The sequence below is a fragment of the Meleagris gallopavo genome, chromosome 20, assembly GCF_905368555.1.
Source record: "Meleagris gallopavo chromosome 20, MGAL_WU_HG_1.1, whole genome shotgun sequence".
Classification (NCBI taxonomy): domain Eukaryota; kingdom Metazoa; phylum Chordata; class Aves; order Galliformes; family Phasianidae; genus Meleagris; species Meleagris gallopavo.
This window is the reverse complement of record NC_139423.1, coordinates 6,936,205-6,962,761: the sequence shown is the minus strand read 5'-3', so window position 1 is coordinate 6,962,761 and position 26,557 is coordinate 6,936,205. Positions and strand designations below refer to the sequence as shown.

General features: G+C 46.7%; 1 protein-coding gene across 2 annotated transcripts; it reads right to left on the bottom strand.

The window, feature by feature from the left end:
* Positions 1 to 252: 252 nt before the first annotated feature.
* On the bottom strand, positions 253 to 26,557 carry ABCA5 (ATP binding cassette subfamily A member 5). 2 transcript variants are annotated; one of them, XM_085239756.1, is made up of 39 exons: positions 26,368 to 26,557; positions 24,648 to 24,761; positions 23,552 to 23,756; positions 22,549 to 22,710; positions 22,234 to 22,331; positions 21,194 to 21,423; positions 20,148 to 20,289; positions 19,772 to 19,960; positions 19,330 to 19,477; positions 18,861 to 19,029; positions 17,424 to 17,482; positions 16,897 to 17,007; positions 16,536 to 16,711; positions 16,177 to 16,296; positions 15,788 to 15,926; positions 15,432 to 15,522; positions 15,108 to 15,247; positions 13,382 to 13,501; positions 12,283 to 12,484; positions 11,870 to 12,039; positions 11,008 to 11,141; positions 9,801 to 9,938; positions 9,474 to 9,587; positions 9,014 to 9,184; positions 8,411 to 8,524; positions 8,150 to 8,287; positions 7,964 to 8,038; positions 7,229 to 7,320; positions 6,750 to 6,870; positions 6,549 to 6,666; positions 6,336 to 6,427; positions 6,012 to 6,187; positions 5,434 to 5,509; positions 5,258 to 5,352; positions 4,870 to 4,989; positions 4,587 to 4,736; positions 4,054 to 4,133; positions 3,736 to 3,791; positions 253 to 3,170 (listed from the first exon to the last, which is right to left on the bottom strand). In XM_085239756.1, the coding sequence occupies exons 2-39, from the start codon at positions 24,750 to 24,752 to the stop codon at positions 3,063 to 3,065; spliced, it is 4,944 nt and encodes a 1,647-aa protein (XP_085095882.1). In that variant the 5' UTR covers positions 24,753 to 24,761; positions 26,368 to 26,557; the 3' UTR covers positions 253 to 3,062. The 2 variants fall into 2 exon arrangements, with proteins under 2 accessions (XP_085095882.1, XP_085095884.1); XM_085239758.1 differs by having other exon boundaries at positions 22,549 to 22,707.

Sequence of the window (26,557 nt, the reverse complement as noted above, 5' to 3'; positions counted from 1 at the left end):
ATTCCTCCACGTCCTTAGCTGATCCCAGGGATGGTGATGGGCAACTTTCATCATCTCCTCCTCCTCCCACCCACTCTAGCAGCCACCCACTGAGTCTGTCTCAGGCACGGATCCAAGCAGAGCAGTGAAGTGAAGCTCCTTTTGGCAGGGTGAATTTTTGATAAGTGCACCACTCCATGTGTTGGTAATGCATGGGACTGGATGTGAGATACAACACTGCCACAGGCTGTGGGATCAAACAAATGCAGGCACTTAACAATCCAATCCATCTTTATTTTGGTAGTACTTTCTGCTGGAAAAGGGAAACCCTCAGCTTTACAAACAGAATCATAATGGTTAAGTGGAGGAAAAAAAAAAGTATGAAATTAATCACAAAAGATTCAAATGCCCGATTCCAACATCAGGAGCATTACAGACATGGCATGTGCAGAGCTGTTACCTTCTGTTTTCTGCTGCCAGAACACTGAATATTGGCTACGTTAGAGGCTTCACTCACTGTACAAGTATTTTTAATAAGGACTTTTTTTTTGGTATGCATTAAATCCCTCCATATAAAAATACATTCTTATAACAACACTCGAAGTAAAGGCATCTCCAAAGTTTTGGAGCTAATTATCATCGCAACAACCCTGCAAAGAAGCTGAAGACCATTATGTCTGAGAAAGAGGCACCACTGATTTGCCCAAAGACTCATGGCCCGAATCCTGCTCTGTGTCACCTCCAGCTGTTCCACCTCCCATAGCACCACCTGGGCAGGGACACAAGGGCTGGAATTTGGAATATCACCGCTAACAGCTCAACAAAGGGACTTGCATATGCAGGAGTAAAGTTCTAGCCTACAGTGTAATTCTACTTCTATGGTTTAGTTTTGCATATTTTTCCTTGTTCTGGCAATTACAGACACCATATGACAAGTTGGAAGACCTCTGACAACAGTAAACCACGATTCCAGAGACGTTTGGGGATGACAATATATGCCACCCTGAAACACAACACCACCACAAAGATCCCACCCAAACACGTGGGTAACTCAATGAACCCGATTCCAACACATGGAGCTGCACCAACAAAACACTACCACGAAGATCCCCCAGTGCTAACTCAATGAGCCCAACCCTTTGTAGGTGGAGCTGCACAAACATGGTGCCACCACCCACAAGGTTACACCAAGGTAAAGATGAGGAGCACCAAGCTGAGGAAACCTAGATGCTAACGAAGTTTGTGTAGGGTCTACTTTAGAGGTCAGACAACATGGAATTATTCAAAATAAGGCGATGTTACCCAGGCAGAAGTATTATTGTATAGAACTATTTTACAGTCTATTAACTCTATAACTGAAAGAGAATAAAAGGAACAAAGCCATCAAGGCTAACAGCTCAGAACTGCACCTTTGTTACATGAAAGAAGTGTATGCTAGGCTGCAGGATAGACGTGTGAAGGACACTTGGCAAACACCATGTACAGAGATGGTGGAAATGTGGGTTTGGGGACACTTATCTTGGACATACATGGACGGCAAAGGGCTGTGAGACACAAATGTGAACCCATCTGCTCTGCAGCTGTGGGAACACCTTCAGGGACCCAACCACAAGGCAAACTCTACACTCTTATTTGCAGTCTATGGGGACGAAGGAAGAAGCAAAAGTTGTACACAGAGTTCACATCTCCCCATGTTGGTTAGAAACATTTCCACTGGGGCAAAGGAAAACAGATCTGAGATCTCAATGTGATGATAAACCACTGTGGCAGACTTCATACAACAGCTGGGATGCAATCATCTGCCTGAATCGCTACATTTCTGAATATTCTCAAGACAAACCAAACAAAAGGTGTTTTCTAACTTTGAAGTGAAGATACACAAGTGATATGAGTTATGAAGACAATGCTTTGATAAAAACACATCACTACGTTTGCTCATTGCAGAACACAATGAACTGCTAATCTTCAATTTCACTTACAAAACTAAAAAAGTGATGACAGCTTTGTGTAGAAAATAATATATTTTAAGCATATATTTGTTGCATCTTAGGATAAAGGATAATGTAATTCTATTTGTAGTGCTTTGATGCAAAATAAAGGCACTATTCTTACTTGTGAAGACGTGAATTGGGATCTTATTTTTTGGGTTTATTAGAGTGACTGCAAAGCTGCTGCACCAGGAGGAAGCACAGCATGCTGAGCACACTGCTGGGTTACCCACTGTGACCACAACAAAGATAGATGAGGGAACAGTGCTGCATCTGCTCATCTACTGCCAAGAAGGAACGGATCTCCAGGAACAGCTGGCAGGGTACATGTCATCACATCCCCAAAAAAAAAAAAAAAGGAATTAGACTGCTTTGAACAAAGATAAGAAGTACATTTCTGCAAATCCCATAACTACACAGCTATGCCTTTGTACTTGTACAAAGCTGGGGGAAAAAGCATCCACTTCTGCAGACTTATTGAACCCTGCAGCGCATGCATTACACACATTGGTGTTGCCAGGACTGGCAGCATGCAGCAGTCACATCTGCCAGTTTGCAGTAGGAAAGAACACAAGAGTTGATGAGTGCTGTGTCCTATCTGCAAATGAGCAGCTCCAGGTCGGTTGGACAGTAAGCTGAGCCTGCAGTGCACTTCAAGAACTCGTTTGCAGTGAATATGACTACAGTGGAGTGATTTATGCGCCTGTCTTCTAGGCATTTGTGCCTTCTAAGCAGGGGCAGGGATGGATCAGCAGCAGGAGCATGGTGCAGCAGGAAAGGATGCTCTGGGGATGGTGCTGCCCTGACGCAGGGTTCCACAAGGCCATCCCGAGCTGCCGTGCTAAACCACCAGCCCCAGGGGACCAGCGGCCGTCCCAGTAGCATCTCCTCCCTCTGTGCAAACCGGGAACCAACCGGCAGAGCAGGAATTTCCCAGCAGTCAGGATACAGAGGGATCCTCACCGCCTGCTCCGCAGTTGCAGCACACCTCAGGTATCAATGATCAGCGTTCCTGAACGCCATTCTCTTCCTGCTCTGTCCCAGCACTGAAGTTCCCACGCAGCTCCCCCAGCACAGCGGTGTTGGGATCACTGTTCAGAACACCACTCGGTCCTCCTGTGTCCGGTCCCACCACAGTGTGCTGTTCAGTGTGCCAAAGCTGCCCTCCTCCTCCTCCTGCTCCTTGGCCAGCTCCACAAAGACCTTGAATTAGAATCGTGGAAGTATAGAATATAGAATATATATATTAATATAGAATATTAGAATATATCATTAAGGTTGGAAAAGACCTCCGAGATCCCCAAGCCCACCCCACCTGACCACGTCCCTCAGTGCCACATCCCCACAGTTCAGGTGCATCTCCAGGGATGGCGACTCCCCCATTCCCTGGGCAGCTGTGCCACTGCATTACCACTCTTTTGGAGAAGAAATTGTTCCTAATATCCAACCTGAACCTCCCCTGATACAACTTAAGGCCATTACCTCTCATCCTATCACAGGATCATAGAATCATAAAACCATTCATGTTGGAAAAGACCGCTTAGATCATAAAGTCCAACTGTCAACCCATATGATTCCATGAGTCTATGCCTGAACAAACTCAGCCACAAGACAATCTGTACAAATACAGAACATACTGCTGCAGATTCAAGTGGGAATCTTTAATATTTGGTGCTTTTTTCCAGCCCCAGAAAAAAACAACCAGAAAACCAGCAGGGCCATAGCATGGCATGGTCACATCCATGGAACACCACCTGCTTCAACGTACCTGTTCCAGAGTTGCCTGAGAAAAGCTGTACTCCTCGATGTTAAAGGCGTATTTCACTGTTAAAAGAGCGCAAGAAAACACATTTAGGAACACTTTGCTAACTGAGGAAATTGGATCTAAAGTGTTTTAAAGCTTTACATGCATGCTTTTGGCTTCACAAGAAAGAGAGATGGGAGCGTCAATAGCAGAGGAAAAAAAAATACATTCAATGGATTTTAAATGGAAATGTGTAAGTGCTTTTTCACAGTGAATGAAGACACGTGAAGAGCTGTGGGAGACAGAAAGATACCACCCAGGATGTGGCGAGTGCTCAGTTACCTTCTTCCAGCTTGGAAAAACAATGTGAAAGTGACTGTACGTCTTCTCTAGGGATTTTATATGCCAAGATAGAAGCAAAGCTGAAAGAAACAAACAAAGCAAAATCAGCTTCAGGTGAAACAAAGCAAAAATACGAATATCCAAGGAAATGGATTTAAATTCATTTTCTGAAGACTCCACACACCTTTTGCTGGGCCATCACCACACAGGACAACAGGGGTGTTCCACCCTCCCACCATGAGTTTCCAGCTAAGGGCAGGGACTCAGTGACTCAGAGACTCAGAATTTACCGTTTCCAGAGAAGGAAGCTGTCAGGTTATGCAGAAATGTGGGTGTGCATCTGCTGTGCCAGCACCAGCCAGCAGTGCAGCACTGCGGCTTTGCTGACTTGCAAAATGTTTTGTTTTTAAATGCTACATGTATTTTTTTTGCAAACATTTGTACTACAGCATTCCTTACTCAATAGGAAGGAGCTGTTGTGAAACCAAAGGCTTGCACAAATGCGAGTGCTTTGCCTATCTGTTCAGCAGTACCTTTCCTGACGGTTTGCGTTCGGGAAGATGTGCAGGATCTGCCTCTGCAGGTACTCCACCTGCTGTACATCTGCTGTGTCCTTCAATTTCATTTCCAAGAAGTATCCTCTGCCAAATTTACTCTTCAGGTGTTGAACGGTGCCTATACACCTGCCAATCGCAGAGACACATCATGACATAGTCAAATTCAGATGGAAGAAAAAATAGAACAGAAAGCTGTCCGCCTGCATTTCCCAAAGGATGAATCCTTCAGCCCCCAGCAGCCCGCCCTGGAGAGCAATACCTGAGCTGCCCAGCCACCAGGATGGCCACACGGTCGCACACGGCATCTGCCTCCTCCATGTAGTGTGTGGTCAGGATGGCAGCCCGCTCCTTGTTCTTGAAGGCAGCTCGGATCGCCTTCCTGCAAAACAGCAAAGGGTAAAGCAGGACGTGACTTGAAGGAGCAGCAAAACCATCTTCGGTGCTCTGCGTGAGATGTTGGGAAGATGCTACAAGGGAACCAGCAAATAGAGCTGCTGTAAGAGAGAAATGCATTCCGTGTTTGCTTCCTGCTGGCTTCTGCAGTCCTTCTGCTGCTGTGGTTAAAGGCACCTGAACGTCAGCACTTGGCAGCAGTGCAGGCACACACTGGTGCTGGTATCAGGGTTGCTTTCCCACTGGGCACTCACCACATGCGCTGCTTGGCCTTGGGGTCCATGCCGGTGGAGGGCTCATCCAGCAGCGTAACGCGGGGGCTGCCCAGCATGCTCAGGGCGAAGCAGAGCTGAGGGGGAGGAAAGGAAGGGGTGAGGACACAACACCCCCTGCCCGCAGCCCCGTGGCAGCCCTGGGAGCCCTCCCATACCTTGCGCTTCAGCCCCACGCCCAACTTCTTTGTCGTCTTCTGCAGGTGGTCCTTAAAATCCAGGGCACTTGAGATGCTGGGGAACGAGAAGAGGAGATGAGAATCCCACAGAAGGCAGTGTATGATGGGTCAGCTTTTCTCTCATCACACCACACCTCCACAGATACACATAAAGAACTCAGTTATGCATATTTGTACCAAAAAAAAAAAAAAAATAAAAAAAAAAAGCAAAGCAACGAGCAGCATGGGAGCTGGGCACTTCCATGTCTGTGGGGACTCTGAGGCAAGAACCAGACATGTCTCTGAGCTCTGGGCTTGCTTTCTTGCAGCCCCTGCCAAGGATGACCCCAGAACTTCAGAAATCAAAAAGAAAACAACAAACCCAACAACACAAATACCAATTGAATTTTGCGTGGCTGAATCTTCATCTCCTAAGCCACAAACTAACACTTGCTGAATTGGCTAAAGTGATTCCATCATAAACTTGAGTGGAAAAAAAATAAATGCGTTAAAGAAAGTGGGAAAAAAAACCCATTCACCAGCTATAACCTCCAAGGTGTCTATAATAAACCACTCACCATTTTATCGCTTGCTTAACATCAGCCTGACTCATTCCTTTGATAGCACCATAAATTTCAAAGTGCTCCTGCAGGGTGATATCTGGCCAGAGCGGGTTGGTTTGAGGACAGTACCCCACAAATTGAATGGAGTCATCTTCGCTGTTCCCTCCAGGAGAGCAACCTCCCATCAGGACCTGCACAAGAAACATAGAAGTTGATAACGTTGTAAGCTTTAGAACTGTTTTTTTTTTGTGTGTTAACATGTTACATACGACATCCAACAAGACCAGTACTAATGCAAAATGGATTCATTTTCTGTTAATGTCTGCAGAAAGACTCTACCTGCCCACTGGTTGGCTCAACTTCTCCAACAAGCATGTTAATCAGCGTGCTTTTCCCAGCTCCGTTAGGTCCCAACAACCCCAGGATTTCTCCTAAAGATGGAACAACACAAAATGTTGCCTGTGAGATCAGATCAATTAATTAAAACATATTAAAAAAAATAAAAAATAAAGATAACAACCCCACCCAAAATCTCAACAGCTCAACCCAAACCTTTCCTGACGCAGAGTGAGACGTGTTTTGTGGCCACTTTCTTTATTCTCCTCCCCAGAAGGAACTCCCTCCTCTCATCATACTCTTTGTGCAGGCTGCTGACCAGGATCGCTGGCACCTGAGGACGGACAGAAGAGCCCACCAGGCCTGTAGAATGATGGGTCTGGCATTTGGGCTGTCCTTGTCAGGGCATGGTGTTACCTCCTCGCTGTTGGGGTTGCTCAATGCTTCCTTCACCTGCAGCCTCTCTGCCCGCACATCCTCGTCTTCATTGCACGGAGCATCTGGCAGCTTCCAGGACTTTGCTTTTTTAGAGCATTTCCTAAGGGGAAGAAAACACCAGGATGCCAGAATTCAGGTGAAAAATTCTGCACGTGGGAGAAAAAAAATTCTGCATTCAACAACTACTTATTTTTATATAGACTGCTGTTAAGATTCCCAATTTTGCACAAAGATGACTCACAAGGAAATAGAAAAAATATATTTCTGCACTTTACCAACTGGGTTTCAGACAAATGATGTTACGATAACAGATTCTTTAGATGTTTGGGATGGGATATAGCACAGCTATTTCATCTCCTGCTATATTCCCTACAGCTATAACAACAACCAGTGCCGTTTTTAAGAACTGCTCCTTCAGACTACTCCTTCTTAAAAGTCAACTCAACAGAGAAACCCACCTGAAGAATGGGTCCTCTCTGATGATCCTCCCTCCACTCTTCAACTCGAAGCACCGCAGCAGGAAGAGCCACACGATGCACTGTAAATAGGGCTGAAACACACAGGTCCAGCCCATCAGAGCACTGCTAATCCTTCAAGGGTGGAGATCCCACAGGTGACCCTATTGGTGACCCTACAGGAGACCCCCAGCAGCGCGATGAAGGACAACTCTTCACCACCACAGAAATGCTGATGGTTCTGAGATGATGAAATAGAACCACGGAGGTTGGTTGGTAAGGTTGGAAAAGACCTCTGTTGTCACCAAGTCCAACCAATGACTAAGTCAATCAGTTGACCAAGTCCAACTGTTGACCCATTATCATCACGTCCACATCACTACATCCCTGCTTCCATGGATAGGAAAAGGCTGCTTTGATTTCACGGCAACTACCTGGTTTCTAGGAGGAACTGCTTATTTTCTCCCCTGCTCTGGAGCTCCATTAGTACAGACTCCCACAATAATCACGATTAATAACAGCATTGCTAATAACACTACTGAAGGAGGATATATTGAGCTGGTAAGCATAGCACATTTTACTGATACTGTTCCAGTTGCAGCAGGTCACAAAGCAGCAGGCTCCAGTGACGCTCAGCATTAGATCTAAGTTTTATTTGTACAAAAGCCCAAAAAGAAAGGGCATCTCAATGGGAGTCTGCAATTCTCTATAGGAAACAGGACAAATAATCATACTTACGGCTATCACTGCTACCAGGAGCCTATCCCATGGGTCATAGTATTCCCCTCTCTTCTGTTTGCCTGTCCATGAGACCTGAAAATGATAAAAAACATGCTTAAGTAAGAAATTACCCACTAGAAACAGCACATCCCACATTGCACTTTGCTCTCAGCTCAGCCATTTACAAATGCTCCGTGCCCTTACCTTAATGAAACAGATCAGACAGCCAATGAGGGGATAGATGGGAACGAAGGTGCAGAAGACACAATGCAGGGCAGTGGTCACCGTGTCGAAGTCCAGGAAAAATGCCACTTCAGTGACAACCATACACAGCAAAGCTGTCTGTACAAGAAGAAAAAAGGGGGAAAAAAAGGCATTTTCATTCAATTCCAAGTCTCAAGGGATATGTTGTCTCATTTATTTTTTTTGTTTTAATTCCCACTTTACCAAAGCTGAGTCACTCACCACTGAGTATATAAATGACCAAAACTCTTTTGTGTTTTGGACTTTCTTAAATGTGAAGGAGACCACATAGGTGAACAGCACGACCGATGGAACATAGCCAATGAGGCAGAAAAGCTACAAAGAGAAGAGATATGTCAGCACAGCGCTCCCATCCCAAACCACATTAGAGAAGAAAAACAGATTCTGGAAAAGAAACTGGGAGAACACAATTCCAGACAAACCCACTCTGAATGCAAACAACACGAAAACTTGGAGCCCTCTCCACTTAATCACACACTGCAATTCACTGCAGAGCTGCTCTGTGCTCAAAGTCACTGCAACCTTGTTGGCAGCCGGGTGCCGCTGACAGCGGTGCAAAGATCAGATAGAGCAAACAGGGATGCTGCATTGCCTTGGGTGGCTCTGTATTTTTAAAGCTCTGTTCTGTTCTGGGCCTGAATGAAATCCCGTACCCCTCAAATATCCTGAAACTAAATTCTTTTTCCAGAAATAGAACTGGTTTTGATGCAGGCATGTTGATGCCTCTGCACCATGAGCCTTGATCGTGGATTTTCTGTGGACACTAAAAGCACACCCATATGTGCTCTGCCCAGCCACACTCACCACAGCCATGAACTTGCCAGCGTAGAAATAAATGCCATAGTGAAAGGCAAAGAGGCTGCCCAGCATCAGGACGAGGATGGAGAAGAACAGTGGGAGGTCCACGAGAGCCTGGCCAGCCCAGTATGCCGATGGGTAGAGCCCCGCTATCTGCAGCTGTGTGTACGCCCTGAGCTGTGGTGGGGAAAGGAAAACCCACAACGTTCATCTCTGGTGCACGAGTGGGATCTCAATTTTCTCTACAAAGCATCACTTGGACATGAGATAAGAGCGTGTTACCCATTTATCACTCCATTCCCATGGAGAGCCAAAGGACTTTTTGAAATCTGCTCTACCCAATGCTGCCAGCACTGGAGCTGTGCTGCTCCTTGTGCCTTGCAAGGCACTATCTAAAACACTTCCCAAGATTTTCCCAAGAAACCACAAGGCTGTGAAGATCTTGTGATCTTCATAAAGAGTTTACCTTACGGTTTTCTGCATTTTCCATGGCAAAGTAGGGTGGCATGCCAGTCACAATGATTCCCAACAGCACAGCTTCGAAATAAATCTCTAGTTTGAAAACGGTGTCTGGAAGATCCTGAAACACAAAGGGGATTTCTTCAGTACTAGAATGTTTTGGAGCCAAAAAAATAAAAATAAAAAAGACAAATCCCCAAAAAGCATATAAGCTTATGACTGGAACATGATTGCAAGCACTGAAAGGTATAGTCTGCATTATTCTAACACCGCTTTAGGACCAGTCCTGTTGCAGCTGATGCACACCTGGATGAAGGGATTTGGGTTGGCTCACCTGGACAAAGGGGTGGCTCCAGACCTGGATGCTCTCGGTGACGTTCAGAGCACGCAGAAGGAGGTTGCTAATGATGTTCATCAAAACTGGCACGGAGTGCACCATGGTACTATTGAAGACGATTGTAAAAACGTAGTTCTGGAAGGAGAAGCATTTGTTACATTCATTATTCTGCACGAAGGGTAACAACACCCTGAGAGAGCTCTCCTGTGGGGTTAATTAAACCTGAACAACAATAAAAATCTCTGCGTGACAGAGGATGCTTTGCAGGAAGCTGTGCGCTGCCCAGGGTGGTTAGATCACAAACTAATTCAGTAAAACAGTCATGCTCACGGAGAACAAATTATTTGGAATAAATTCCCAAAACATTTCATGCAACTGTTACACCGTGACAAATGATGTCCCAGCCAATTACAGACTGAAAAACAGAACACATAAGGATCTGCATTCATAACTTCTTGCTAATGCATCTGAAAAACAGACAAGGAACAATTTACGTTAGCTAAAGCCTGCAGTGACAGCACTATTAACAGTTGCAAGGAATTAAAAAGGGAACGTGAGACAGAGCTGGCACGTTGCAAAGCATTTCTTTTGCTGGAGATGAAGTACAACCCCAGTGTTAAAATTGTCCTCAGCTCCTTTAGTGACCGTACTGAAATGAACACGCACAGCCCAAGATGCTCATTTTTCTTTACAGAGGGGAGTGCCATGGAATTATAACTCTGTCAGACAGTGTAATTCAGCCAGTGCAAGTGAAAAATAAACCCATACGCCAAGTCTATCGTGAAGTAAAATATTTCTCTTGGCTTTCCGTGTGTTTGTGAGGGAAAAGGGTGAAGAGGAGTTTTATTAATCTACCATAATTATTATTACGAAAGAACGTTTATTTTGATCGTATTTCCATTCTGTTAACACAAGTCCTTTCTGCAGTCCTCTTGCGTAAGTGCTGTTATATGACATTATTTGATTATATAATTCAACACTTGAGACTATTTTTTTGGTTTTAAATTTGACCTCCTTGATGACAACAACCCACAGCTCCAATACACAGAGCTGCCTCCGGATACTCAAAGAGCAGAGATGAAATTTCAACCCCACCACCTCCAGTGAGCGATCAGCATTCACCCCATCAGGTACAGAGCCAGGAAGCCAGAGCTGGGCAGAGCAAGGCCGTGTGTCCGACCGCCTGTCTGTCTGTCCATCTCACCTGTTGGGATTCGAGGTCGTACACGTTCAATCCTGCACTGTGAGGCGCAGCTGAGATGTAATCGCTGCCATTGAACATCTCCAGCAGCACGTTCATGCTGCCAAGAGAACGGACAACGTCATCGATATCCGAGTCTGTAAGAGATGGGAAAGCATCATCAGACTGCAGCCTTTTACACAGAATTAGTGCTGCGTTTTCACAACCCTACAATGAGCGACAACCCTTTCGTTATACATGATGACCAAAAGGAGGTCTCTGCTGTTCTGAGCACCACAAAAGGTTTTATTTGTGCTTCCTGCTCAGCAGCCCTCCCAGGAACTCAGAAGACCCTTTGGTTGTATTATTCAATTCAGTAGTACCAGTTGGAGGTGACAGTAGGAAGCAGTGCGCCAAGGGGCATCACCAGGATACTCAGGGCTTCAGAGAACGAGCTAGCAGATGGAAATTGGTGGCACTTTAATATGATATCTGGAGGATTGAAGATTGTATTGAGTGCAAAGCTCCAAATTCTCAAAGATGTGTTCATTTCTACTGCCCACACTGCTGCTACCCACTATTAAACATTTTAACTTGAAACAGAAAGTAATTTTACAAAGTGCTTTGTAGCAAGACTATAATGCATCCAAATGTCCTCCTGCTCAGCTCCTTCACACGGGTCACCTCTGTTCCCTCAGACACAGTGAGCACAGCACTACCAGGGGTGAGAGGAGGATCTCTAAAGCCAACCCTCTGGATTCTCCCTCTACCACATCTGGCCACGGGAACTCCTCATTTGAATTCATATTAAGGGAAAATATCCCAAACTTGGTATTTGCCCCCAACACCCTCCTCCCCATCCTGCACTCTTCCTCTGCCTCCCCACCTGTGGAGTTCTGCAGCAGCAGCCGGCTCCTGTACTTGTGGTGCTGCTCCCCGGGCCCCAGCAGGTACAGCTCTGGGGAGAGCCTGAGTGGAGCGAGCGAATGTTTGATGTAGTGGTGTGTGAGAAAAAACAGAATTTGAACGACGAGAAAAATCAGAAAAAGCAACAACCTGGAAGAAAGAAAGAAAGAAAAGGTCTGATCTTATTAAAAGCTCAGCAAATGCGTGCCAAGGATATGTGCACGTTAGTTAAAGCAACATCACCCCAACGTGCAGCTACTCAGTGGCACTGGGCAGCCTCGCATTTTATACAGTCATATCTGAACACAAACAAATTGCAGCCTGCCATTTCTCCACACGATTCAAATTGGTTTTGGGGATTCTGTGTACAAACCACAAGGCCTTGATACTCACATCACTCTGACACATTTGTTCTCACGCTTGAGGCTGAGGAAGTGAAGCCTGGCTATGGTGGAAACCTGCTTCTTCCACAGGGCTGCGTTGCTCTGTGGGGCTGACCTGGCCTCTGGCAGCATCAGCAGGCTCTGCTCCATGTCATCCTGCGAGCTCACGTCTGCCTCCTCCTGCGCCTGCTGGGAGCTGAACACACTGTAATCTGTGATGGAAGAGAGGGACATGGTACCAGGAGGATGGTAAAGCTTGAGGTAGCTCAAGGGCCATTGATTCTTTGCCATCACTACTGAGAAACCGTCTGCTCCCACCCCAGGCTCAGGGTAGCACCAAGATACTACACACCTTAAAGCTCTGAACCCCAATGACACCAGCACTCCTCAAATCTCTGATCCCAGTGACACCAGCACACCTCAAAGATCTCAATCCCAATGACACCAATATACCCCAAAGCTCTGAACTGCACATAAATCAGGCACTGAAAGCAGCTGATGCAAATTTCTATCCTAGGAAGAACAAAACGAGCAGCCTACAAACACTCAGATGATGCAGACTTGCCCTGGTTTCATTCCATCAGCCTAGGTGTGCACCTGCATTATTCAGCACACCCAGCTGTTGAACTTCCTCACACCCACGCAGAAGGCTGGAGATAGATTTTATGTTGCGCCTTCACAATTTCCCCAAAGTTCCATGATGTAAATAAAGCACTTTTAAAATACAACGACAAAAAAAAAAAAAAAAAAAAAAAAGACCTAAAAAGCTCAACTATGAAGCAGGGAAGTTAGATGTAAGTACAGTGGATGAAAAATTCATCACAGAAGAGATGAAGTCGGCAGAGCACTCATACCCAATCCTCCCAGAACCTCTCAGCACCCAGCTCACTGCTTTTCTGTGTTTCTCTCGTTGCATATTTCATACTCCTGGGACAACGTGAGACCCAAGCAGCCCTGTGCTGCTGGACACAGCCATCTGAGGGGGGATTTTTAACTCCTGCCTCTGCAGCAAACCTCCTCCAAGCAGCCATGGGGCACGGACACTGCTCCACTAACTCAGAGCACACCGAATACAAGGAAAATTAGGAATGTGCCATGGGCTGTCCCACCTGCTTGGTCAATCTCTGCCTCAACTTCCAGTTTCAGGTAGACATCCTCCAGCGTCGTCATGGAAACGCCGTAAGAAATCACGCCCAGGTGGGAATGGGTGTCAAGGTCGGAGAACAAGCCTGGAGGCAGGAGGGAGCACACTGCTTGCCCTGTGCTCCTGACAGGTCCTCCAGCAAGCCAGGATGCTCCACATACCTAAGGCATCCTGTGTAAATGTGGCTGCTTCACCTCAAAGGAAATGGTCACGGCATGGGAATCACAGTGGGACAGGCTCATTTTGGCTTAACTACACAGTCAGATATGGAAAACAGAGCATGTGGCCTAAGGGAAGCTCATCAGCATCCCAAAGCTCAGCGCTGGCTTAGGATGGCTTGAGTTGGAAGGGTTCTGGATTCTTATCCTGGGAACAGCGCTGCAGGACAGCTCATCCCAATCAGGAAGGGAGAGAATTTACAAATAGAACCACTGGGCAACTGCACAAACAGACAAATAAATAGAGAAACAAATAAAAAATAAATAAAGATCACCCAGGTGTGTGTGAAGCCAGCCTAATTGGGCAGGAGATCCTGGGTGATATGCATAGCTATGCATAGGAGACCAAAATCACATTCAGAGAGAGTGTGCTTATTAGGTAGAAACCATCATCAGGCTTCTGTCAGTGCTACGTCAGTGCTATGAAATGAAGCACTTGACAAAACAAGAAGTTCTGAAGCCAACACATGAGATGGGAAGAGCTCCTGGACACCCCACAGTTCTCAGCAAGCCTCCTCAGCTGCAAAGCCTGACCTCAACCACTCTGGAGGAATCAGTTCGGTCATGCACAGAGGTGCCTGTTTTTCAAAAGCACACACGATGACTGCTAAAGGTAGAGATAATCAATTATTAACTAGTTAAGTGCAATGGGAAAAAAGCATTTATGAAATATGAGCTGCGTTCACATCAGTATTGATCCCTCCTTGGCATTTCATAGCAAGAGAAGGACACGTCGTTTCTTCCATCTCCTGCTGGGAGATGGACAAGGAACACTGTGTGCAATTAAAATCAGATAATTGCTGCCACCTAGTGAAACCAACACATTTGTTTCCTGTTCTCTCCCTCAGCAGCAAATGTCAGTGTGAGGACAAGATGCTCCTTGTGGCTCACACAAGGGGATTTGCTGTGGGACTTTCTGGCTTCACTGCAACAGAATGCTTCTGCTGGACACAGAGCTCTGCGACAATGGAGTCTCATATTTCTGCTGCAAGCAGCTCCCCAGAATTTGCTATTGGTACCTTCTAACATATCACAGCCCCTTAAAGAATGCAAAAGGCCCTCACCTGCTGAGAAACATATGAGAACTAAAGCAATTAAGTATTGAGAGGGAGCTTATAAATGAGACGAAGATCATCGTTTCACACAGGCAGACAGTGATAGGACAAGGGGGAATGGTCTTACACTAAAAGAGGGAAGATTTAGGTTAGACATGAGAGCTGTGGGTGTCCCATGGTCACGGATGGGGCTCTGGGCAGCCTGAGCTGGTGGGGGCATCGCTACCCTGAGCAGAGGTGGAACTGGATGGGCATTAAGGTCCCTTCCAACCCAGCCATTTTGTGATTCTGTGAAAAACCTCACTGCCTGACCTTCAGCCAAAAAAACAAACGGAGAAACAGCAATTTGGTAAGTAACGCAAGCTACACCCGTCCCTGCTGGATTTCTCTTCTACAGCCACCCCATCCAACACAGTACCTGCAAACTTGTCCATGTCTCGGAGTGGCAGCGTGTAGACGAGCTGCTGGGTGTTCTCCTGGATCAGGCTGGCTGTGGGGATGTGCTGCCTGATCAATGAGGTTGTGGCTTCCGTGTTGCAGTAGGCATCAATATGCATGCTACAGAAATGCACAAGAAACTGGCTTTTAAAAGCTAGCTTTCGTCCTGATGCCAGTATCAGGAATAGCAGCCTGAGGAACACCGAGCATTCAGAATGAAGATGATAAAAGGCTGTTTTCTGGGGTGGGGTTCTCTCTTAATGATAGGTGATACCACGCAGCAGATAGCACACAGAAGTAGTACCTCAAGCGGTAGCCAATTCCCCATTTGCTTTTCAGAAAGAGAGAAGATCCAAGGCATTTCAGCATCCCTTGAGAAATCACAGCTTTACGATCTAGAAATCAATAAATAAGAATGATAATAATAATCACAGAATCATTAAGGTTGGAAAAGACCACTAAGATCACCGAGTCCAATCCCAATAGCTCCCCACCACGCCCCCTAATCATGTCCTTCAATGCCACATCCCTTTTTCTTGAAAACCTCCAGTGATACCACCACTTCCCTGAGCAAATTATCAACAATAATAATAAATGAAGAAGAATGGAGAAGGCCCTTTGAACCAGAAGACTGCCAAGTGGTCCCAAAACCCAACTAACCAGCAAGGATGTCTGCCTCATCCATGAAGTGAGTACTGAAGACCGTCACACAGTTGGCCTTTCTGTTCTTCAGGAGGTTCCAGACAATGTGCCGTGAGCAGGGATCCATGCCTGCTGTCGGCTCATCCAGCAGCAAAACCTTTGTGCAAAAGGAGAAGTGTTTGCAAAGCCACGAGCACGTCCAAGGTGCTGGGCTCAGAAAGTCCTGCCTCAGCAACAGGTATGGGCTCTTTGGTCTGCAGCTGCTAGTTAGCTGCCCAAAGCACATGGGAAATATCGCAGCGCTTCCCAGCTCTGTATTTCATAAAGACACCAAATGCACAGCTTCTGCCCTTACCAAATGGTTTGACATCCTCATGCACGAAGGCTGAACCACTGGAAACCCTCACCTTTGGGTTCCCAAGAACAGCAATGGCAACCGACAGCCGCCGCTTCTGTCCCCCGCTGAGCTTCTTGGCTTGGTTATCTCGGATGGGCTGCATATCCAAATCCAGCAACACCTTCTGCACCTTCACACACAGGAAGCATTTATTGGTTAAAAAACAAGAAACAGGCTTTTTAGAACTAGTTCAGAATAATTAAGTTTAGCACTTAAATTGATAGGATTTAAATGTTTTATGCGTGCTTTAGGTTGCTAGGAAAAAAGGAATGGGTCAACATTGGACTAAATGATACCAAGCACTTTCTTCCAACCTCAAGATTCTGCAGTTCTGTGACATAACATAATACTGGGGTACAAGCAACCTACCTCCTGTATCAAGTCATTCTGAGGTATTCCTTTAATGGCAGCAAAGAGGGAGAGATTCTCCTCCACCGTCAATATATCGAAGTGGATGTCAGACTGTGGGCACACGCCTGCGATGCGCCGCACTTCGAGCATCTCGTCGATTTCGGAGACTCTGTGCCCATAGACAGAGACAAACCCTACAAAAAGCCCACAGCAGCCCATGGTAAGATGGTTTTTTTTTGTTTGTTTATTTTTTTTTTTTTTTACAGCCAGCCAGAAAACAGGCATGGGAAATCCAATAAGGGCAAGGAGAGGACTTCGAGACGTTATTCACAGAAATAATTGGGAATGAATGGTTTTAGAAGCAAAGCTCCTGGCTCACCGTCTGTCGGGGGACACAGCCCACAGAGGATGTTCATCAGTGTCGTCTTCCCAGTGCCGCTGTGCCCCAGCAGAGCTGTGATCTGCCCCTCATAGATGTCAAAGGACAGGTCTGGCCAGGAGGAGGACATGGAGAGTAGAGGTTGGTGATGCGCTCACGGCACCTGGAGCCGGGTGAATTCAAATACTGCCATATGGGGTATGCATTTATGCTCTGCTGGGTGGAACCTCCCGGCTTCATTACGACTTTGTGCCACAGGGAAACAAGGTGAGAGGATGGGGAGATGGGGCAGGGGTGGCTGTAACCCTAACAAGGGCAGAGGGGTCACCACATTGGCCTTGGTGAGCCATGTTAACAACCAAGGAGTGAGAGAGAACATGTACAGCACATCCAGCAAACATGCTCCAAGTCCCACCCCGCTGAAAGAAACCAAAAAGCCCAAACTGAAAGACAAAAAGCACTCAGCAATGCAGCTATTGCTCTTCTTCTGCACCTGGTAAGCAGCTGAACAGCTAAAGGGTTCTTACTTCTGAGAGCCTCCACAGTTTCCCCTTTTTTCCTGAATGTTTTCTGAACACAGCTGATTCTGAAAGAAGACACGGCATTGTATAAGCTGGTTTAAGATCTCTGCATGTCACTGTGAATGATCAACACTGCACAACAGCCATGCTGAAGTGGCACAAAACAGGCCTAAGAGCCACAGAGGCAAGGCAAGGGATGGGACATCTTGTCCCAGAATTTCTCCACCCTGCCATCAGAAAGCTTTTCTTGTCAACTCATGCATTTCCTATGAAGGAAGATCAAATTATTTCCATCTCTGTCTCTTTCATATGGCAAAACAAGGCACCAGAGGCCAAAGAAAGGCACTGTACAGCAACTTCACAAACTGACAGCAGGTCCAACAGATACTTGTGGAAAAGAAGTATTAGTGCAACAGGCTCCAAAGACATGATTTCTGATGGCTCTCCAACAAAATGAGCCAAAAAGAAGCATTTTTCTTGCCAAGAAAGGCGAAAATATTCTTTCCAGCCCCACTGCTTTTCAAACAGAGAAAAAATACAACAAAACACCAACAAAACCCTTCAGTTTACCTGAAAGCAAGATGTGAGAAATGGACACCTAGACAAAGAGACTAGGGAGGAAATAACAGACATATAGAATGACGTGAGAAATGTTGTGAAAGACAACAAAGTGCAAAGATGACAAGACAATGGGAAAATGAGAGCTGGCAAAGGGACACGATGGAAAGAGTCCAGCAAGGATGAGAAAGGTAAAAAATGACCTTTGGGAATGTTCTGATTAGAAGTGGATCCCTCTACCTTATGGCAGACACCCAAAGAGATGTGGACAGCACAGACAGCACTCTATGTGAGACAGCACAGTCAGCCAAGGGGAGCAAAGAGAGACCTCAGCTCACATGGGGCCACGTGGATGAACAATGCTGAAAACAAGGACTAGGGGAAAGACTCTGCAGATGCTACTAAAAGCACACAACATCCATGTGCAAGACAGCGGGCAAAGGCGAAACAGAGCGAACAATGAGAGCGCACACCTCTGTTTTCCAGTTTTGTTTAACCCCCTGCATAGGACAGCTGGGTAACACAACCACAAAGCTCCCCTCTGGCCTGCAAAGAGCACTTGCACAAACCTAGAGCTCAGCCCAAGTGTTACCAAAACAACCCCTCCCAGCAGAGAGGGCATTTCGGCATCTGCAGTGCTCCTGTGGGACAGAAAACCAGCTGGGCTGGGAGCTGAAGGAGCACGGCACACTAACAAACCCTCTCTTTAAGCCCAGTGATTTGCCCTCAGTTTCCATCTAGCTGATGGTGGGGCTTCACTGAGCAGAGAAAGTCACTGCAATGCATACCATATGCCATTTGAATCAGTGGATTAGAGAAATGGGAAGAACTGTCATATTTTACATTACATGTTGAGGGCTGAGGTGATCCAGGCAAGCACTGTACCTGATGGCTTCCTTCCCCTGGAACTCGGATGGCACGGGTTCGACCATCTCGCTGCAGCTGAGGTTGCCATTGATGCTGCTCTCATACAATTCCTCATAATTTTTCCTGCGCTTTGACCAAAATGAGGGCTTCATAAAGAAAAACGACGAGCGGCGCAGTCCGAACTCCCCTGGGTAATAAAGGGAAAAAGAAAACTTAACAGGAACATTAAATACACCTCAGCCTATGGGTTGTGGCTATAAAAGCTAGGAGCTGCCCTGCTGGAAGTCTGGGAGCCAGCCCATGTCCTAATTGAGGAGGGATTCTGCAGGCCATGCACACATGATCCACATATAAGTCATCGTTTCCATCACCAAAAGACCCCAAATTCTCCCAGCTTCAAAAGAGCATCATCTGGCTCTATCAGCCTTCAGCTGGGCATGGGACTGCAGCAATTCACACCCCAGCCCAGCTTCCCTCGTGCACATACCTGGGATAACCTGATCGAGGTAGACAGCTGCCAGCAGGTAAAATATGCTGTCCAGCACCAGTAGAATTAAGGAGATAAAAAGTGGGTAAGGACCATGATTTAGATTTGAAAACGTTGCTCCGTCTTCATAATCTTCTAAATGCATCACCTGCCAACAAACACAGACAGGTGCTGCACACCTGCATCGTACCAGCATGGCAAGGCATGCAGCAGAACAAAACTAAAGAGCGACCAACACAGCAACAAACACAAGGGGTAAAGCTGCACGGTGTTTCACTTTTACCATGCTTTTTATTTTGACATTATTTTTTTACTTTGGTGTTAAAAGCACCACGAGGAGCTATGAAGATAGGTACTTTTCCCCACCAATAGTTTAATTAAAAAATAAAATAATTAAGTGATTTAAAATGATCTCTATGGCTCCCGGCAGGAGGATCCCTACCTGCGCGATGCCGATCAGGAAGCTGCATTGGCACAAAGGGCTGAAGAGCCACACAAAGGATTTGGGGAAGTCTTCCAGCAGGACGATGTTCAGCCCCACAAACCCAAAAGCCAGCGTGGCCAGGAACTCAACGATACCCACATGCTTTGACTTCTTAAAGAGAGGCGTCAGCATCAGGGCAAAGAATACCTAAGGATGGATAATAAATAAGAACAAATAGAGAGAGAAACAAAGAAATAGCAGGGACAGAAAAATCTAAATTGGAAAGACGCTGCCCTGTCCTAAGGACGTGTTTTAGCAGAGAGAACAGGATGAGGTGGGAAGGAACACATCCGCAGGTGGGACTGCCAAACTCAGCAGGACCCAGAGTACTTACGGAGGAGATGCCATACAGGAAGAAAAGGAGGAATATCACGAAGGCACTGCTCTGGGGAAAGAGAGAGGAGGCTGTGGCAATCACAGCCATCAGGATGGACATGACGAAGATCAGGCTGGTGTACAGCAGCACCCAGGAAAGCCTATGGACAAAAACGGGAGAAAAGCTGAACCCCCAGACCAAAACATGCAAAAAGAGCCAAACCTATATTCCTTCACGTTCCAGGCTGCACCACAGACAGGCTTGTGGCAAAAACAAGAGCCCTTGTGAGCATCCCTGGAGCTGCTCTGAGCATTGCAGCACACCCACTGCACCCCAAAGATGGATACCTGGGTGATTCATCATTTTGTCTTTATTTTCAAACTTGCATAATTAATTTCCTCGTTTAACCAGCAGCGGGAAACTGAGCAGAAGGTTTCAATAATTAAAGAAATTCTATTTAAAATTTAACACACTGGTCATTCCAGTAGCTGGGTGGATAATAAAACCCTCTCCTTCACAAAAGCAACTCTGACCTCAGCCAACAGCTGTGGTTTATGCACCGGTGGTAAAGAATACTTCCCTAAGGTCTCCTAGTGGTTTTTCAGATGCTACATTAATGGACCATCCCCATTGCATCCCACAATTTCCCAAAGCAGAAACGTAATGCGTGTTGCTGGAGTCCTGCAATGGGCACCATAGCCATGAAGGATCCAATTCATCAGTAATGAGGTTTGTGACCAAAGATGCACCACAAACAGAGGGGACTGATGTCAGAGAGTGGTCTGGGGCAGAAACACAGCAAAAAACAGAAGGAAAAACAAAGAAGCTGTAGGCAAAGCTCAGCTCTTTCTATTGCAGCAATTATCAATGTTTGAATTAGCACATCCTCTGACTTGGGAAAAAAAAACAAACACCAAAACCAACTGCCTTACACTACATGGGACAACTTCCATTCCAGTAAGAAAGCACATTAAAATCTCTTGTTTGGGCTGCTCCCTGCGTCATATGAAAATTATGGAGTTAAACTGGTTTAATTACATGCCAGGCCCATTGCAAATACGTACCAAAAGGCAGTATCGTGAAGTCCCAGTATTTTTAAGAATTCCTTCAGCTTCCTCTCCTTTTCTGCCACAATATGAATGGCCAAATAATACCCGAAGGGCGAGAAAGCAATGACGAGGTAAATCAAAATGATGGCACGAGGAAAATTGTCAATCTCCATCACAGCTGCCTCTGCCATCGCCGTGGCCCTCGTCAGCTCGAGCTGCTCCCACACGGACTGGTTGGTCTTCAGCTGCCAGGGAAGGAAGAGCAGGGCTCACACCGTGCCTCACGTCCCAGCCCTGCTCCAAGGACAAGGCAGCTCTGTTTAATGCTGGTGTGCACTGGGCTCGTTTGGATGCAAGGGGGAATTGTCTGCATTATTCAGCTGGACAAGAATGTTTCTGCGTCAGATGTGGCAAACAAACTAAGCAGTGTGGCAGATCACTGGAGTCAAGCTAGTTTTTGGTGTGGCATTGTACAGGTTAGAAGACAACAATGCAGAAACTCTCAGGAGCTCATGGATCTGCATGGGTGTAAGACTAAGAGAGGGGAGATTTAGGTTAGATGTGAGAAGGAAGTCGTCTACTCAGAGAGTAGTGAGAGCCTGGGACTGATGCTCAGAGCTGTGGGTGCCCTATCCCTAGAGGTAACCATGGCCACGGATGGGACCCAGGGCAACTTTGATAGCATGAGGGGTAATGGCCTTAAGCTGAGCCAGGGGAGGTTCAGGTTGGATATTAGGAACAATTTCTTCTTCAAAAGTGATGCACTGGGACAGCTGCCCAAGGAGTGGGGGGTCACCATCCCTGGAGATGCTCCAGAAGCATGGGGATGAGGCACTGAGGGACGTGGTTATGGGCACAGTGAGGGTGGGTTGGGGTTGGAGTTGGGGATCTTGGAGGTCTTTTCCAACCTTAATGAGTCTATGATGTAGGATGGTAACCAGCCCATGGCAGAGGTTGGAACCGGCTGGGCTTTAAGGACCTCTCCAACCCCAAACATTCAATGGTTCAATGGTCTGAACCCCAGTGGTGGTAGTGCAGCATTTCTTTGGACTGACCTGTATAATGGCTGCATCGATGCATGCTTGCAGAGCTGCAAATCCTGAGGTCCAGTATGTGATGGACTCACAGCTCATTCTCAAGCTGGAACAGCTGGCTGCAAAACAGCAAGGCAGTGTGAAAAGCAAGAAGGCGGGCATAGAGCAGCCACAGCACCAACATATAGATGAGGCCATGCCTCATAAGAGGTGAAAACAACTTCCAAAAATAAATATACAGACATTTATACGCATACACACACAACATCAGACCAAAAGAAGAGAAAAGGTCTAATTTTCCAGTTTATCCCCCACATAAGGGCATGCAACATTTACCTCTTGACTCTGTATAAACAGAAGCCATAGCCACCATGTCAGGAAACCTCAGCTGGTAGGACATGGCATCCTTGAACACAATGCCCACGAAGTTGGAGGATTTGGAAGCACTGGCCTTTTCCAGGTCCTCTTCACTTAAATACTCCTCTGTGATGAGGCCTGCTGGATGGAGGAAATTATCGTGTTGATTTACGTGCTGGGGTTGCAGGAAGGAAAAGGGTGTGATGCTGCTTATTTTAAAGAAAAGCCATGCTAATCATTAATGATTTATTTGCTTTGGGATATACATAGAGCTATATTTTTGTCCTAGTAAAGGAAGCATTCTCCTGAAGCTGCAGAACTATTGCTTGGTACTGAGGTGAGTAAATCGAAGGGAAACATAAAGGCAGAAAGCAGATGAGGATACCTGTAATGAAAACACAGGCATGAGGCTGTGCTGCTTTCAGTGGTACCTTTGAAGTATGAACACAACCAGGAAGACAATCAAGGGTACCAAACAAAAAATACATCAGAATGGTTTGGGATATATTGTTTTTTGCTTAGATGTGCCCCCTGGGCAAAGCACTTAAAAATATTTCTGTATGCTTGTCAAAAGAAAAGATGAGAGCGTTAACTGGAATCATCACTAAAAAAGAAATGCTGTTTGGATAGAAGCCCTGGGATAGAAAACTCAATGTGAACAGTCTGCAGGGCAGCAGCACCTTCTGAACATGTACAGGGATGCCATGGGCAGCTGCAGTTTGCCCTGCAGTGGTTCAGGGGCTCTTTGGGCCCTCTGAGAACCTTTTCTGTAGCTATACACCACTCGCTGCTGCCACAGCAGCACAATAAGCACATTCAGGATGCAGTGCCAGAGCACGTTCTAATCAAGCAAAAACCACCCTCGCATTCTGTTCTTTATCTGAGATGGAATTTTTTTTTCCCTTATCATTAGCAATAAGAGCGAGCCTCACTAAACAGAAGGAAATAAGCTCAGAAAAGCCAACTGCTCAGCTCAGAGTACCGTCTTCGAAGTTATCGTAAGCCACCTTCCTCATGATCTCCCTGGCCATCCTGGTGGGTGGTGTGTATCCCACCACCAAGTTCACCAGCACTGAGGGGTCCAGCACGCCCAGGTTGGAGTTGGGGACCTCGTCGTACCACCGATGTGGGTGCATCATGCTCATCAGGATCAGCCAGAACAAGAAGAAGAGAGGGAAAAGAACCTCCTGTGGGAAGAAACAAAGGAAAAACGAAGGCTTCAAAGAACAGTTGTAGAGTTTACAGTGGGTTCATAGAGTCACTGAGGTTGGAAAAGATCTCTAAGATGTCGAACCATCAACCCATCCACCCCACGCTCACATATAAAATCATTAAGGCTGGAAATGACCTCTAAGATGATGAACTCCCACCATCAGCCTATCTCCCCCATGCTCACATATAGAATCATTAAGTTGGAAAAGACCTCTAAGATGATCAAGTCCAACCATCGACCCATCCCCCCTCACTCCCAGAGCTCAGACAATGGACTGTGAATGTAACTACTTTACAGTAAAGTTCCCGGAATGTTCTTGATATAACAATCTCAATGCCAAATCCTTCCCTGGCACCAAAGCAGGATTTTAATGGCATGCATTGGTAACTTGAGGAGCCAATTTAAGGTACAAAGGAGTAATTATGCATGCTTCAAATATCTGCAAGCTTATGCTAGCTGGAAAGAAACAAAGCAAACCATGAACCACTGAACAATTAGCCTAGCATTGCATTAATCTTGTTCACCTCAAAACTCATTGTACACATCACCTATGCATAGGGCTGAACATTTACAACAGAAAAACCTTTTGGAGAGGTGTAGTTCTGCTCTAGTGGCCAGCTATGATCGCTAGGAAGGGTGCAAATGTTCTGGAAAATGCTCTAAGGTTGCCATGTTCATTCAAGAATATTTCCTGGATAACGCCATATGTTCTTAAGATGAATTTCCAGGCTAAGGATTGTGAAATGCCTTTGGAAAAAGCCTTTTTCAAACCAGAACTCAGAGCAGACCCTGAGGCTTCAGAAGTACTGCCGTAAAACAGAGCACTGCCCCCCGCACTGATGTGCAGAAGCTCTGCTCTGCTCACCTGGACGCTGCTTTTCTTGGTCCTGCACTTCACGAGGCAGTTCTTGAACAGGAGTGCTTTGGTTTGCCTCCACACTCCCGCTTCTCTCGGAGCATTTGGTGCCATTTTTCAAGCCTTAAGGGGAAAAACAAACAAACCAACCCCACAAAACTGAACTAAATCAACACAAAATGAGAAAGTAATTTGAAATGCAAAGGCCAGGCAGCTGCATTGCTTGGTATCTCTAAAAACACCCTCCAGTATGCGTGCCGGGTGCCTGTTGCATCAGGAAATTGCTACTACTTGTTAACAAGGAGAAATCTGGGAAGCAATCCTGCACCTCAGGCAAGCTCACAAGCCAAACTGGGCTTATGTTCACCTTAATGAAGGTCAGTTAAAACCAATAGCAGAACACCATTCCCATGCACAGGATGGGAGCTCAGGGCTGGCAGAAGCATCTGGGCTGAGTGCTGCATCACCAGCACAACTGGTCCCAACTCACCTTTCCATCAGGAAAGACCTTAAGAATGTATCCATACCCCTATGCAAGGGGTCCTGGGCCTCTGGTGCCTGCACCCAGGGAGCAGCTCTGCAGCAGGCCCTGCTTTCTCTGTTATCTCTCAGACAACACATGCTTTCAGCTTCCCCCCTCCGCTGTATTTTAAGATGGCAACCTATTTTTGGAACACTGTCCTCATCTAGCTGAAGAAACAGACGAGGTTGCTCGGATGTCAGCACTGTTGCTACCAGCTTTGCTTGAAGCACTCCGAAGGAGCACCAGTGCACGGCTCTGTTGGAGCACGCGGTGCTGGGGGTGCATTGCACAGCGTTGCACAGCCCTGGCTGCTGAGTGTTTGCAGGAGAAGCTTTGCTGAGGTCCCCACTGACAACCACCGCATCAAAGCGGCAAACCCAGCCCTCGCTCTCACTCTTATTTTAACGGCAAGCTGATTTGATCAGAATCAATTGCTAAGGCCATTTACTGCTCCTTTAATTACATTTTATCCACTAATAAAAGAAAGAAAGAAAAAAAAAAAAAAAACAACAAAAAAACCAACAGTAACTCCACATCTTTGCTGGAATTCTTCCATACTTCCATTCACACCGTCTGGGCTGGAGGGAGAAAAACGGTCATTTATTTCTTGGCATTGCAATCTGCCATCCCCAGATGAGACGGCGTTGCTGCACAGCGCTATGGAGCGGGAGAGCACAACCGGGGGGAGGAACAGCCCCCAGGGCAGGGAGAAGCACAGGCATCTCTATTGGAGCACAGCACTGCACAGAAGGAAAAGGCTCAGCCCTCAAACATCCCCAGGCGCTGCACTGACAGAAGCGGTTGGAACACGGCTCCTTGCGGGCACCTCAGCCAAAACAATCCCGGGGTCATCGCTGCTTTTCTAATTAATCGCACGTAGGAAGCGCTAGCGCTCCTTAGAGGGAGAAAATAACCAGCAGTGCTGCTCAGGAAGGGCTCCCGCAGCCCAAACACCGGCCTGGCAGTGCTCTGATGTCCACGCATACGGCTCAGCCCCGCATCCCCCTCAACCCCTCCGCGCAGCAAACACCGACCGCACCACAATAAATAAGCACCATTTGCTACACAGCGGCGACGGACACAGGTGCAAGAAAACTCCTCCTCTTCCTTCCTTTTTTTTTTTCCCCCCCCCTTCCTTTTTTCTTTTTTTTTTTTTTAATTTTTTCCCTTTTCCCCCCCCATCCAATCCTCCCCATCCCGCTTTACCTTCCCCTCCGCACGTCGAGGCCGCTCCCCCGGTGCTATCACAGCCGCTCCCCACCTGCCGGTATTCAGCGGCCCGGTTCGGTCCGACCCGGCCCGGGGACGCGGTGGTGGCGGCGGCGGGGACGCAGAGCGGGGCCGGGCAGCCCGGAACCACCGCCCCGGGGCGGAGCGGGAGGAACGGAGCCGCCCC